Raw genomic sequence first — 14,761 nt, forward strand, 5'->3', positions numbered from 1 at the left:
GGAGATAGCTGATACTCAAGTTCTAACACAGCCAAACGTAGGTTGTCCCACCCCAGAAGAAGTGAAACCTCTGGAAAAAGCGGGTCCGAGAAAACAGACCGGCAAAGGAAGAAAGAAGAGAAAGTCGGCTATTTTGACCGACACTCCGGTCAAAGACCAGCTTAGACTAGAGCAGCAATAAGCTAAGCAGAGAAAACAAATGAAAAAGGAGAATAAAAAGAAAAATAAGAAAAATGTAAAAAAAGAGTTTATTTAAGAGACAAATTGGAAAACCTAACAAGCCCGAAGAAAATGAAGAATCGAGTGATTCAGAGGAAGAAGATTGTGCTTGCATTTACTGCTTAGAATTGTACAGTAAATATAAGGCTAAAGAGATATGGGTAAAGTGCACTCGTTGCAAAAGATGGGTCTTGCATCAAAGGAAACTCTACGTTCTGTGTATGCATTAATTGTGACAGTGACGATGACGATTAGTGTTTTTAACAGTTCTACATGTATTAAAATTATTAAGTAGCCAAGTCAGTGATGAATTTTTTGAAATGTATATTTACTGAAAATCAATAAATAACCTACCTTGAAAATATTTTGTTTGATTTCCTAAATTATATTGATATAAGTGCATGCGAAAACTTGCCCCTGTCTATAAATAAGGTATGCGAAAACTTGCCCCGGTCACGGGGCACATTTTCGCACGTGACATAACGACACTTAAAACTATTTTTCTGTAAAACAAAGCATAATTAATTGATGTAAGTAATTCCACGTTGTAGCCAAGGTTTCTCTGAATGGTGTAGTATAGTTTTTTCAAACTTAGGCAAACAAATAAAAAATAAAAATAATAATTTAAAAAAAGCGCGAAAACCTGCCCCGGTCTCCCCTATTAATTAGAATGACACTGTGTCAGGAGAGTCTTTGTATAAATTATAAATATTATAAAAAGGAGCTTTCTCCTGGTTTATTAAAATATCAAGATATATGACAAAATGTTGGTAAAATTACAGAGTCGTATTGTCATGCACGTGACGATGAAATGGTCCTATAACGTTATAAGTTTTTTAACTTAATTGTAAATTAAAATATTTCTCCACTTCCCTAACTACGAGTTAAAATTGAAACTCTAACATAACAATGGCATTCACACGTGCTTTTACTGTTCACTGATTAGAAACATAAAAACGCACAGAGAAATTTAAAAATACATCGAGATAAATAACAACTTTTATTAATATTATACATTGTACTATTTCGATGTTTTTACTAATACGAGCACTACTATAGCACCAATTAAAAACGTACTCATTAAGCAGTTGAAAATAATCTTTAGTGCCTCTAGTAAAGGGCTATGTCGTAATCAGTAAATATTTTTTGGCGTTAAATAACGGCTCTTGTTGTTGGTTTTTTTATCCTTTTTTTTGGAAACAAATGGAAATATTTATAATTGTTAAAGCCTTTTTCCTAAATTGATAAATTTCTCATTATGTTTTTGTTTCAAAAAAAAAAAAAAAAAAAATTACAAAATTAAAGCGCTTGTACTTAAAAGGTTTTCACGTTTTCCTTTTTTTAATGCTGTTATAATTAATTACTTATTCTAATTTCTTTTATTCGAAACCAAAATAAATGCATTACTTAAGGTTTTGTATTTACTGCAAGGTGTGGATATAATTTGTTTCCTTGAAATATGGAACATTGAAAATAGCGCCCTAAGAAGGATTGAAGTGGAATTTAATATACAGAATAATGTAGGTGAGAGATACACTTGATCCCAAAATCTAGACAATCAAACAAATCCAGGTTAAGCAATGAGATAAATACATTGCTACTTCAATAGCGCGTTGGACCCCCATTTGCTACAATACCGGCATTGAGCTAATTAATCGTCTGATGTTGTCCTAAGGCAGATGGACCCACAATTTTTAAAACAGCTATTTCTATATCTTGCACGGAGTAGAACGGCGCCATCTGCCGTTTCAGCTGATCCCATACATGCTCCATAGGGGGCAGGTCGGGGGAGCGGGCTGGCCATGGAAGAGTCTCAAAACAACCTAAGAAGTCTTGACAACTCTAGCTGTATGCGGCCGAGAATTTTCTTGCTAGAAAATTGCCCATGGCAGATCATTTAGAAATGGTCCTACATGTGGTTGCAAAATTTAATTAACATAACGCTGACCCGATAAGGTCTCACGTGCCACAACTAGAGTGGACAGGCTATCACAGGTTATGGCCCCTTAAACCATTATAACCGCATTGCAGGCAGTGTGTCGTGCGATATAATGGGTAAAATAGTAACTTTCTCCAGGGCTCTTCCACAACCTTACGTGGTTATCATCTGACCCCAAAACGAACCGGGATTCGTCACTGAACACCACCTTTTACCAGTCAATGACATCCCACATCGCTCTGGCTTCGCACCATTATAGACGGAGTTGCCTATGTTTTGGTGTTAAAGGGAGTACACGAAAAGGATGCTTGGACTGTAGATTCACTTCCACTAGACGTCTAGAAATGGTTCGGGGAACAACTGCTACCCCTGCGTCTGCTTGAATGGTGGAACGAGTCAGTGTGAGATCCACGAGCGCTTGCCGGACGATCCTTCGATCCTCTCTCCTCGTGGTCTGCCTGGTCGCCCCAGACCTGGTTTTTCGCACTTAATTACCATTTCGTGTCCACTGCCTCCAACTATTTCTAACGGAACACTCCGAACGACCAACCCACCTGGGCAAAGACACGGCTCGTCGACTAACTCGCAATTTTCATGACGATGATCAAACCTCTCTCTAACTCGCTTAACTGTGAGAAACGTTTTCTAACTCGCCTACATGGCATCCTGCACTCATTAAGGTTCTCCAACATTTGGGATGTAATAGTAACATTTATAAATCTTAAATTATGCACTGGTTTATATAGCAACTTTTTCCCGATTGCATCGATACTGTGGGCAAACGGTCATGCGCATCGACACCAAACTCGGATCATTTGCATATCAGATGTCACTCTTCTTACATGCAAAGTTTCGCGATAATACCTTTCGGAGGCAAGGCACATAGTATGCAGTCCTCGACATAAATGCAGTTGAAGTCAGTTGTGACTCTTGAATAGAATAGAATAATACCTTTCTTCTTTCTTGGAGCGCTATTTTCAATGTTTCTGAGTGTACTTTTCGCACACAATATTGATACAAAAACTTTTATTTGCTCTAATATTTATCCAAAAATAAAATAAATCAGTATAATAAAAAAATTTTGCCTAATAAAAGTAATTTCGTCGCGTCTTTATGAAAAATAGCTTAATTGATTATAACTTAGCTATTTTTCACAAAAGAATATTTTTCAATTTCTATACTTTTAGCACTTAAAAAATCAATTTTTCTAAAACTATTCTTTATAAATAAATACATTGCCACATTCTTCATAAGATATTGCGCAAAAATGAAAATTAAATATTTATGATTAAATATGTATGACTGACTATTAATGAGATGACTATTGTCATGTAAAAATAACTACGTAGTCAAAAAATCATTCATGGATATAATGTGGGGTTGGTGACGATGACGTTGGTGACTTCGACATTTAAATATCATTTTGAACATTTTGATATCAGGTAAATGCGTGCATTATTAAAATCATGTTAACAAAACGATAGGGATATTGCAAATGTTCTTAATAACTTTTTTTCCAGTGTATTTAACGATAACTGTGTCTCAACAGTTGACACAAGCTATTATGCAGCTTGAGGATTTTGTATTTTACAGGGAGGAGGTTCTATTTCATTTGAAAAAAAAATAAAGCAAATATAGGGGCGGGAAAACATAATATTTATTCAAAAGTTTAGTTAAATGTGCAAAGGTATTGGTAGATGTTATTTTAAATATTTTTAATGCTTCTTATAACTCAGGGACAGTACCAGAGGAGTGGAAACTGGTTAACATAACGACTTCAGTGGTTTGTAAGATTTTCGAAACTTTGATCAAAATTAATATTATGAATTTCTTAGAGACTAATAGTCTGTTGACTATTCAGTAAGTTACCGCCCTATAGCCAGGGCTAAGGCAGAAATACGTGAAATACACCGCCTATGCCGGGCTGATGAGTGCTAATAAGCACGAAACTGCAGTCCTCGGCTGGAAATGACTGAGCTGGCGGTGTATTTCACGTAGTCTGTTGACTAGTTTGCAGTTTTTGTTCAGGAAAGGTAAATCGTGTGCTACTAATTTATTGCATTTCTACGCCAAGGTTACCGTGGCTTTAGATAACAAAAAGTGTGTGATGTTGTTTATATTGATTTTAAAAAGCTTTTAATAAGGTACCACATGCTGCTCGTCTCAGCAAACAACCTGACATAGGAATAGGAGGAAAAACTTTATATTGGATTAGAAATTTACTAACTGGAAGGAAACAAAGAGTAGTTGTGAGGGAACATCATTCTAAATGGAGGGATGTTTTAAGCAGGGTTTCTCAGGGTACAGTTTGAGGACCTTTCATGCTTATTTTTTTATGAATGCCATCCATGAAAATATTTCTGGAAGCATGAATTGTTTTGCTGATGATATAAAAGTTATGGGGATTGTAGAAAATTAAGAGCAGGTGAGACAGCTTCAAGAGGATTTAGATTATATTACTAAGTGGGCGGATAAGTGCGGTATGGCAGTTAATGTAGGGAAATGTCAAGTGCTACACTTAGATCATCGAGATAAGCGTACGAGTTATCGTTTACAGGGTTCAATCATTAGTCAGGGAGAAAATGTTACTGATCTGGGTATCTTAATAAATCAGGACTTCAAGTTTAGCCAACAGTGCAGCATTGCAAGTAACAAAGCCAACAGAATGCTTAGGTTAATCAATAGTTCTATTTCAAAAAAAAAAATCTAAAAAGGTCCTTCTACCTTTATATAGGAGTTGAGTAAGACCCTATTTGGTGTATGCTGTGCACTTTTGGCCGCCTTATCTGAGGAAAGATATTTGTGTATTGGAAAGGGTTCAAAGAAGGGTAACTAGACTAGTAAGGGGACTTTAAGATTTAGATTATGATACCAGACTTAATAGGCTTAATATATATCGCCTGGAGCAAAGGAGGATCGGAGGGGACATCATTCAGTTGTTTAAATTTATCAAAATACATGATGTTAATGGATTTAATTTTTGCACCAAAAACAGGACAAGGGGGCATTGTTTCAAACTGTTCAAATCTCAGGCTAACCTAGAAATAAGAAAAAACTACTACTTTGGTAGTAGTAGGGTTGTGGGCATTTGGAACAGCTTACCGGATGAGGTGGTAATTAGCAAGTGGGTGGATAGCTTTAAGAGGGCCATTGATCTTCATTGACGACTAATAAATTGACTAGGACCAGCATAGCTGTGCCAAGAGCCTGTTGCTGATCGTCACATTTGTATTTGTATTTGTTGTATTTGTATATGTTCATCTGCAATCTGTGCATCATATAGTAAACGGTCAAACAAGTGACAAAAATTGGATATTTTTTCAAAAAAGAAACATTAAAAACTAAAACGAAAACAGTGAATACAAAACTAAAAGAAGTCTGTTAAAAATGTTGATTATTCACAAATAAATTGTAGGACTCGGGGCAAGAATGTGATATGCCACATGATGTGAATGTTTGAGTAGGCCAACTTCCAACCTACAAAAAATATTTGTAGAATTTTTCAAAGGTATTATACATTCTATATTCTGCAATACTAAAACCATATATGTTTTTCTTTAAAGGACATAATTTTTCATCATGTGTATTTCATTTTTAGTTATGAAAAAAAAAATGATCGAAAAGTCACTCCTTGTGGCTAGTCACATTTCTGCTCCGACTCCTTCAATTAATTAAGATAATTAAAAGCTGAATTGTATTATAAAAATACATAAACTACATTAATATGAAAATATATGTATACGAGTTATCCAAGTCCTTGAAAAATTAAGCCTAACATACCAAAATAATGTGTCAAGGACTTTTCGGTCACCCTTTATATTGTCGCCTCAGAACAACAGTAGGATATGCTACTGATGTTTCTAGACTTTGATGTTTTAATGTTGCACTGAGGCGACGATATGCAGGGAAGGTCACATCATGTTAGTCGTTGTTGAACGTGAAAAAATAAAGTTTGAAGAGGGACATATTCTTAAACATCGGTTCATGGGGCAACTAAACACAGGGGAGTTTTAATGTGATTACAACCATAGGGTTATATGTAAACTTCGCCACTAATTGGCAAGCTGAAATATACGAGCAATTTGGGACCAAAATTTTTGCATCGAATTTTTGGCTCAAAAATCTTTGCGAGAGCAGCCGACAGTATTTGACAGATTTCTTGGGGTCAGTTTTGGGCTGATCCGGTATTAACGGTCAAGCCATGCTTTTGCAAAGGTATTTGTTCTATATAGGACGTGAGATATTTGGAATGCTGCTGTTTTTTCTTAGCGTATTTGAATGGATCTGTGGAAGAGGGGTTCGAATCATGATTTCCGATTTGTGAAACACATTCTGGAAGCCTCTTTCAAGAAAATTCTGTATTGCTTCAAAATTATTAAATATGTAGATTTTGCTGTTTTTGCTGGGCTTTTTTTTAAGAAGACATGTACAAGAACGCCTTCGTAGAGAACTCCTGATTTGTGTAAAAAGTTTTTAAAAAACTGCTATTTTCTTATTTTTTTTCCACTAAGTGTCTTCAACTTAAGACCCCGAAACTCGTAACAGTTGGAATTTACTTATGTATATTACTTTCAAATCTTTCAAATACTGAGATTCACGTTATTTTTTTTCTTCAAAGAATTATAAAATAATTTTTATATTAAGAATTCACATTAGGCACATTAGGTTTCTAAATCAATTTCTAATTATTAAAATAGAATATTTTCAATAATTTACAGCTTAAGCCAATTCAAGGCGAGATTTAAATTGAGTTAGACAATCCAAGGTACAATGCCAGTTGGCAGTTTAGTTTAGTTCTAGACAAAGTTCATGTTAAATTTTTCCAATGCCGTAAAGTTACTATTCCACGTCCTGTAGTTGACAGTAAACATTCATGACTAAATAATAATATGCATTAAAATTATTTTTCGTAAAACAATTTTTTGTTTCTCTTATGAACGATGTTTTCCTAAAGTAAATTTACTGAAGTGGTTATAAAAAATACATTTCTTGGATTTAAAGAAATGAAAAGCATACATGCAGAGATTCCACCTAATATATGGTGGAAAAAAATCGAGAAAAAAGCCCAAAGAGGGAGGGAAAGTTTCTCAAATAATGAAGAATTTGCGTGTTATGCTCTCGGAAAGCGACTTTTTTGAGAAAGAAAAAAGTCTAAAAAATATGAATGTAAAAGCGAAATAAAGAAACAACAGTAGAAAATGTAATGCATTATAAACGAAAGATATGGCTTTATTCTGAACAAAGATTGGGTTGGAAGATAACTTGTAGACTAGCTGATTTCCTGGAAAATTGAGTTTCGTAATATTAGGAATTTGCGTGCGGCGCTCAATTTTTCTTAAGAGAAAAATTTTCATTTAAAGAATGAGTTTTTATTTTACGTTTTTTATCGTAATATTTTATAAAACGCGTTGATAAGTAAGGTTAGCAATCGAAATTTTTAAATGTGTAGATTCTTTTGAATTAGCTTGGTTGATTAATGTGTAAATTAACTGTGTCTCATCACAGCTATATCATTTTTAATTCCGAAAGACCTGCTATTTATATTTTTCAACAGATTATGATATGCGTTTAAAGAACATTACCCAGAAATGTAAATCCGCCTAGTGTTACTATGATAACTTATTGGTTGAAATTGAGAACTTCAGAGTTGTTGGGCCTGCGTTAAACATAGTTGAAATATTTTAATGTTGGCAGTTTATATACACGGACACTACATATTTAGCAGGATATTTCACCGATGGAAGGCGATTTCAGAGTTATTAAAATTTGACATATTTAACGACTTATTTGTTAATGGTTGAAGAAATGTTTTTATATTTTTTCAAAGAAAAAGTACTAAAAGCCAGGAAGTTCTTATTTCTGGCGTGGGGGGCTTTAGCCCCCACTTCCCCCCATATGAGAGCCCATGTTTCTGTAGGATTACTCTGCTTAATTAGTAAATAATTAAAGTTGTTTGATTTCTGTAACTGCGGTTCAAATGCCAAAAAACTTGCTATTTACAGGCACATTTATGTAAAAAAATGTCTCTTTTTAAACTAAATAACAACTTTAGTAGATCACGATATCGTTTTAAGAATGATTATTTCTAGTATTTTATTCGCCTAATGAAACGAAAATTTTGAATTTTATGCCTGAGTTATCTGTAGAGCTTTTAAGGACAAAGAAAGAAAGTGGTTACTAGCCAAACACAGTAGTTCACAAATTTTCAAAAAAAAAAAAAAAAAAAAAAAAAAAAAAAAAAAATATATATATATATATATATATATATATATATATATATATATATATATATATATATATATATATATATATATATATATATATATATATATATATATATATATATATATATATATATATATATATATATATATATATATATATATATATATATATATATATATATATATGTATATATATATATATATATATATATATAGGTATACTTGCTCTCATTTTTTGTAAGGGTCATAAGAAGTTTCCGGAATGCCATTGGTGTTCTGCTGATGAGGCCTCATATCTTCACATTTTAGTATGAGATTTTCAAGATATGAGGTCCTTTGCGACACAGAATTGTTTTTGAATTCGTTGGAGATAATCGGATTCATGGAGATTGTCTAGGATTGCTTATATAATTCCGTGATAAATTTAAAATAATAATAATAATTAATAATACACGTGTGTTACAAAGAACCCCCTTTTCAAGGCAAGGTAGAGGGCTTATGAACGAATCGACATCCAAAAAGAAGAAAAAAAAGGCTTTACATCCGCAAGTTCACATCCCTTCCATTGAGAAAAGGTTCCGTTTCACCCTGAATCATGAGTGTATAATTTATTCGCGAAGTTGTACTCTGCAACCTTTGTTTAATCAACTATTAACTTTCAGCACAAAGGTATTATTTTATTTACAGCAAGCATTGGTATGCTCGTAACCTAAATTCTACTTTTAAATGTAATAACTAAATGTTTTGGTATAATGTTTGTTTCAATTTTATATTTTGTACGTATCCTCAATTAATATAAGTGAAAACGTAGCCTTTTAATTAATATAACTGAAACGGAGAAATCAGAAACTTATTTTCTAAATTGAAATATAATATTAATTTTCGTTTGTTTCTCTCAGCAACGTAATATTTCTAACAAATGTGTGGCGCTTTAAATAACTTTTTTACTAGTTTTAAAATTAGGTATTTTTTCTTAATTTATGTACATAAGTGCCTTTTACAGTGACATTTTATTCATTTTTTCGGTGCTGTGTACTTAATCTTGTGTTTGTTTTATTTTGTTTATGTAAAATGCTTTCAACAGTGCACATTGTTTTAGTTTAAATAACGAAATATCTTTGGACCTTCATTCTCAGCAGATAATTTGTACAAATTGTTACTTTATTTAGCTTTTTTTTTTAAATCATGACTACTGAATAACTGTAATGTACTAAATGCCTATTTTTAATTACTATTCAATTATTTTTTAAGTAATGAAAACGTTACATTATGAATGTATTAAGACATAATTCTTAAAATATAATGTCTAATATTAGAATTGGTTTTATCTTTTGCTGAAGTTTTGTTTTTGTCTTTAACGTAACGTAATCTTAAAATATGCGATCGGGAAAAAAATTACCTTTGAAAATAATGAATATTAGAGCTAAATTTGTGGAACCAAACTGGTTTTCCTTTCCATTATAATTAGTTAAAATGTATTTTTAGCGAGATATGTATTAAACCGTCACACAAAAACGCGTGAATTTTGATTTCAGTTTACAAAAAATTCAAAAAGGGGAATATATTCAGTTTTAATTTGAAAATCAGTCTAGCAGAATTCTTTTCATCTGTACTAGGGAATTCCGTAAAAAGAATTTTTGTGTACCTAAAAAAGGAAACACACCCTTTTGTACATTGAAATTAAAAATTCTTTAAAAAGCACGAAGTTGCTTTGTGTGTTCCGGAATCTTTCAGAACTAAACCAAATATTGATTCAACTGATGTTGTAAATCTTTGTTATTTTTATTCTTCAGTGATTCTTTAAAATATCAGACATGAAAAAACATTTTCAATTAATTTCTAGCTCAAGGCGTGAAGTTATGATTAGTCTCGATTTCAAAAAACGAAATCACACTCTCTATTAAAGTAATTTTTAATTAAGATTTCATTGAAAGGAAAATGTTAATTAAATCCGAACGAGAAATTCTGAAGTTTGATTACGTTTGCAGGGAAAGTGAAAAAGTTTTTATGATATTCATTGTTTACTTTACACCGTCGGTGATTAAATGTTTTCTCGCGTTTGATACCTCGACGCACTTGTCGAAATGGAGCAGTTTTGAATCTTTTGAAGAACAAAAAAACAGAAGAAAGTAGTTATATTTGATGTATCTGCGTGAAACTTAAAACAGAGAGTAAGTTCAAGTACAATTATTTCCACCATACATTGTTTTTTCTTAAATACGAATGTATTACAAAGTAAAATTGCGATAATGTCTTTTTTAATTATGTTTTACAAATAAGTTAGTAATTTTAAAATGGTAATTAAAAGCTCTCAAGCTTTTAATTACTAGTTGAAAATAGTTGTTCACAGTTACCTAGAAAACTAGAGTTGTAAATATAGTTGAAGAAGACGAGACCTAAATTTATACATATACTACGTTCATGGTAAAGATGGAGTAGATGTAAACAAAGAGATATGCCTTTTGACGACCTCAATTACGTGCTTGGCCTTTACAAAAGCAAATTGGTGCCCAGCAGACGGTGAATGCAAATACTATTTTGCAACTTTTTTTTCTAGGGAAAATCCTCAAAAGTGCCATAGTGGAAAACCTTCTGCCAATCTGCACTGTAAAATAATTCCGAAACGTTACTGTTTATTTCCGTGTGAAGTTTCGTGAGTTCGCAGGTTGTTATACACTTTCCGAGAAAATGAAGTATTTTTGTCACAACGTTTCCTGAGTTGGTACAAGTTGTACGAATGCATATTTCTCGCTGTTGTGGGAAATATCTTTAGCAAACAGTTTGAAGATTAACTGAGGGTATTTAATAAGTGTATTAGATTTTGTTCGATTAAGGCTCATACAGGTTGACTGAACTCCCAATGAGAGCAAATAAGTCGCTGGATTCTGTAGCTTTGCAAGAATTGCGGGCGAGTTCGATTCATGATACTTGCATGCAATTCTGCTTCAGCTTTGGCCATGATAGCAATAGTGCTTTTGGAGCTTTCTTGGCAAAGCAGGAGGGTGCAAAGCTATTATACTACGCCTACCTAAGTTTCCTCTAAAGGTTCCAGAGACACGACTGACTTTAACCGGGGCGATTACAGAATTCATCAGAACGATTCTAGGACAATATCAGGAAGGTTACTGAATTTTAGCGGAAAACATTTGTTTTTTGCAAGAGTTGTTACGTGTACAAATTGGGCACATCAGCTGCACATTATTTTTCAGAAACGTTTCTGAATTGTTTTTACAGAGTGTTCGTCTACATTAGGTAAATCGTTTCCGTGAATAGAGAGTAGAGCAGTCGAGAAAAACAGTTACATATAAGATTTGTTCGAAAAGTAATTTCAAAGCGAAGATTAAAAATACTTATTGACACAGCCGTTATATTGCATTATAATGATCAAGATAGAACCCTCTTGAGTTTGTGCATTGCTTTCAGCGAGATATCCAGGCATTAAAGGTGTCGAGGCTGGTCTTTTCCCGAACAAATTTCCTAGACTTGGTGCAAGTCTCTGAATTTCTCAAATGTTTCAATACTGATATCGTTTCATGTTTGTTTTCAAGTAGAGTAAGAGGAGAAAGTTTAGAGGAGTCAATGTGGGGGGGGGGGGGGGGGGGCTGTCCAGAACAGTAGGAAAGAAGAGAAATTGTTGACAGATTTGAAAGCCGGGCATAAAGCTAGTCAGCAGTTTTTATCACTTTTCACACCGAAGACTAACTGGTCACAATCTCTTGAATAACCCTTTTAATATTTTTTAACGTCTGTGCCGTTCAAGGAATAAACATTATTAAACTCAATAAACATTATGATCCCAAGATCTCAGTGCTATCATTTACAGCAAATGAATTTAGTTAAATTCTGTACCTCAGTTTCAGACCGGTATTATTCCAAAAAATTGCGATTTACCAGGGTTAAAAGATCGCGCCTCCGATCCTTCACATGGGCCAGAAAAAGCTTTTTCTCCCTCCTGTAAATGTATCATAATATGACTTACGTCCTTCTGACTCTGATGTTTCAGAATTTGCAAAATAGTAAGATCAATTATGTTGCACAAAGCGCAGAGGAGAGTGGGTCAATCAGTGATGTGGATTGTGAGTGGGGATCGTTGCGCCAGTAAACCTTAAGTAATGATTCATACATCTAGATTGTTTTTTCAAACTATTTCTTTCTCTTACCTTTGACAGCGTTGAGCTTGCTGCCCACCATCTGTTTAGCGACAAACGCTGCCATCCCTTCTCCGCAGACTTCTTACAAAGTATGAAAGGGTGAAAAAGGTGGACGATGACCAATGAAGAAACACAGGAAAGGGAAGGGCCACACGATCTAGAAGTTAAAATCTAGATCTGAAAAGAAAAAAATATACTCTGTTAATTTCGCAACATTGTAATATATGAAAAATCTAGGATAAACGTTTTTAGAAATCACTGTTCAAGATCTCCTCAATTTCATGTAAACTGAATTTGATGTCATACAAAACAATTTTTACCTCATAACTTTTAATTTCATTTTAGAAAACAATAAACTCAAGCTTCTTAGTTCAATTATAATTGTACTTAAATAAAAAACTTTAACTCGACAACTTCTTAATTTACTTATTAAGTGTCGTGCAGATAAACCAAAACTACTTTGATGCAAATATATAACACTATAAACGACTTCTGTATACAGTGTTACGCTATAGACATTCATATAGCTTGTTACATTGTAGAAATTCTTATGCATTGTTACGCTAAAGACATTCGTATACATTGTTGCGCTGTAGATATTCGAATGCACTGCTACGCTGAAGACTTTCGTTTAAATTCTTACGCTAGAAACACATGTTTCACTGCTTCAAATCTATAATTTCTCTGATGTTGAGCTTAAAATCTTTTGCTAATAACTATAATTTAACACTTAAATTCTTCTACGTTTCCGGATAATAAGTTTTTTTTTTTACCAATGAAACAAACATTTCACTCTCAAAGAGTTTGCCTCTTTTCTTTTTTCCAAGTAGGGTCAGTTGTGGCAAAAGTTGAAACATGGAGAAAATGGAAACAAACTCTATAACTTCACTTGTGACAGTTTGATTTGGAACTGTGGGTGAGTGAAGACTAGTCAACATAGAATACTTTCTCAGAGTTCTAAACAATTGGGCAGACATCATCATTGTTTGAAGATGAAACTAAGAAAAATTTGTTTTTTAAAGTTAGGTGATCTGAAACTTTCCTCTACCGCAGGCCTGCAAATGCAAAATAATTGGTTTCAACTGATTTACGTGCAATGTGGAAGGTTCATACAAGTATTTCGTTTTTAATTTCACCTTCCCATAAATGTCATGTGCGATTCTGCCTTTCCATTTACTAGATAAATACTGCACTCTAGGATAAATGCAAACAACAAAATTTGAACTTATTCCTTATTGATGCAAATGACTCTTTTGTGTGTATTTTACAAAAGTCGAGAGCAAAACTTAGTTTTGTGTCTGGTTTTTCAAAAAATGGATTTAATTAGATTTGGAGAATTCAGTGGATGACTTGCGACCTACGGGCCACAGGTTGAGTGTCGTTGGTGCAGAATGCCTTAAGTTTCTAATTAATTGTGTATAGTTCTTCCTACATCAATTTAATGGGGAAATAGGTAGGGTGATTTCATTTAACTCTAGTCTCTAAAATAAAAGGGAATAATATCGGGTGAAATTTGAATTTATTTGCTAACAAACTGTCATAAAGGTAACTTTTTCGCACTCAGCTACTTTCAGAGAGTGTAGACTTGGGTACAATGCACAAAATTTTGCGTCTAAATTCATTCAAAAACAAGAGGAAGATCTAAAGCTGAAACATATTTTGTTTTCTTTACCTCAACTAAACCCATGCACTTTTCAGTATCTTCATCGAAGAGAACAAAATCAAAAGGTTTCGCAAGAAATAGAAGAAAAACCTACTTCAAGTGGATTGTTTAGTGAAATTAGCACTTTTAACAAATTTAAAGCAAATGATATGATGTTTTGACCAATACAGCAAATCCACTCCTTCCTCCATTCTATGAAAACTTCACTGTTAAAAGGGGGTGGCCGCTCTTAAAGGCTTTGATCACTGAACTCGAATGACACTATTGATGATATAATGAAATACTTTAAAATATATTTTCAAGAAATTAAAGGAAAGAAAAGAAAAAGGTTTATTACCTAACTTCTACTTTTTAGCAAAACGTTATTTAATTTTTTTTTTACAATAAAGATTTTTCCTCTGCTTATGCATGCGATTCACTGATCTAAAGTTAAACAAACTTGATTTGCCATCGTTACAGTAATTAAATTTCTAGAAAACTTTTTTCTCTAAAAAATACCAGTCCTCATACGTTACTAAAACAATCAATGGAAGAAAAAATAGTTTACACCTACACATGTCTTCTC

General features: G+C 33.2%; 1 protein-coding gene across 2 annotated transcripts in view; it reads right to left on the reverse strand.

The window, feature by feature from the left end:
• Window positions 1-14,761, reverse strand: part of LOC129224690 (complexin-like) — a 677,646-nt gene that overhangs the window by 229,906 nt on the left and 432,979 nt on the right. For both annotated transcript variants that reach the window (XM_054859235.1, XM_054859238.1), the window contains exon 2: window positions 12,543-12,710. In XM_054859235.1, coding sequence (XP_054715210.1) covers window positions 12,543-12,597 — 55 coding nt within the window. In that variant the 5' untranslated portion in view covers window positions 12,598-12,710. The remainder of the gene's footprint in view (window positions 1-12,542; window positions 12,711-14,761) is intronic.

This window comes from Uloborus diversus, chromosome 6 (assembly GCF_026930045.1).
Source record: "Uloborus diversus isolate 005 chromosome 6, Udiv.v.3.1, whole genome shotgun sequence".
NCBI classification, from domain to species: Eukaryota; Metazoa; Arthropoda; class Arachnida; order Araneae; family Uloboridae; genus Uloborus; species Uloborus diversus.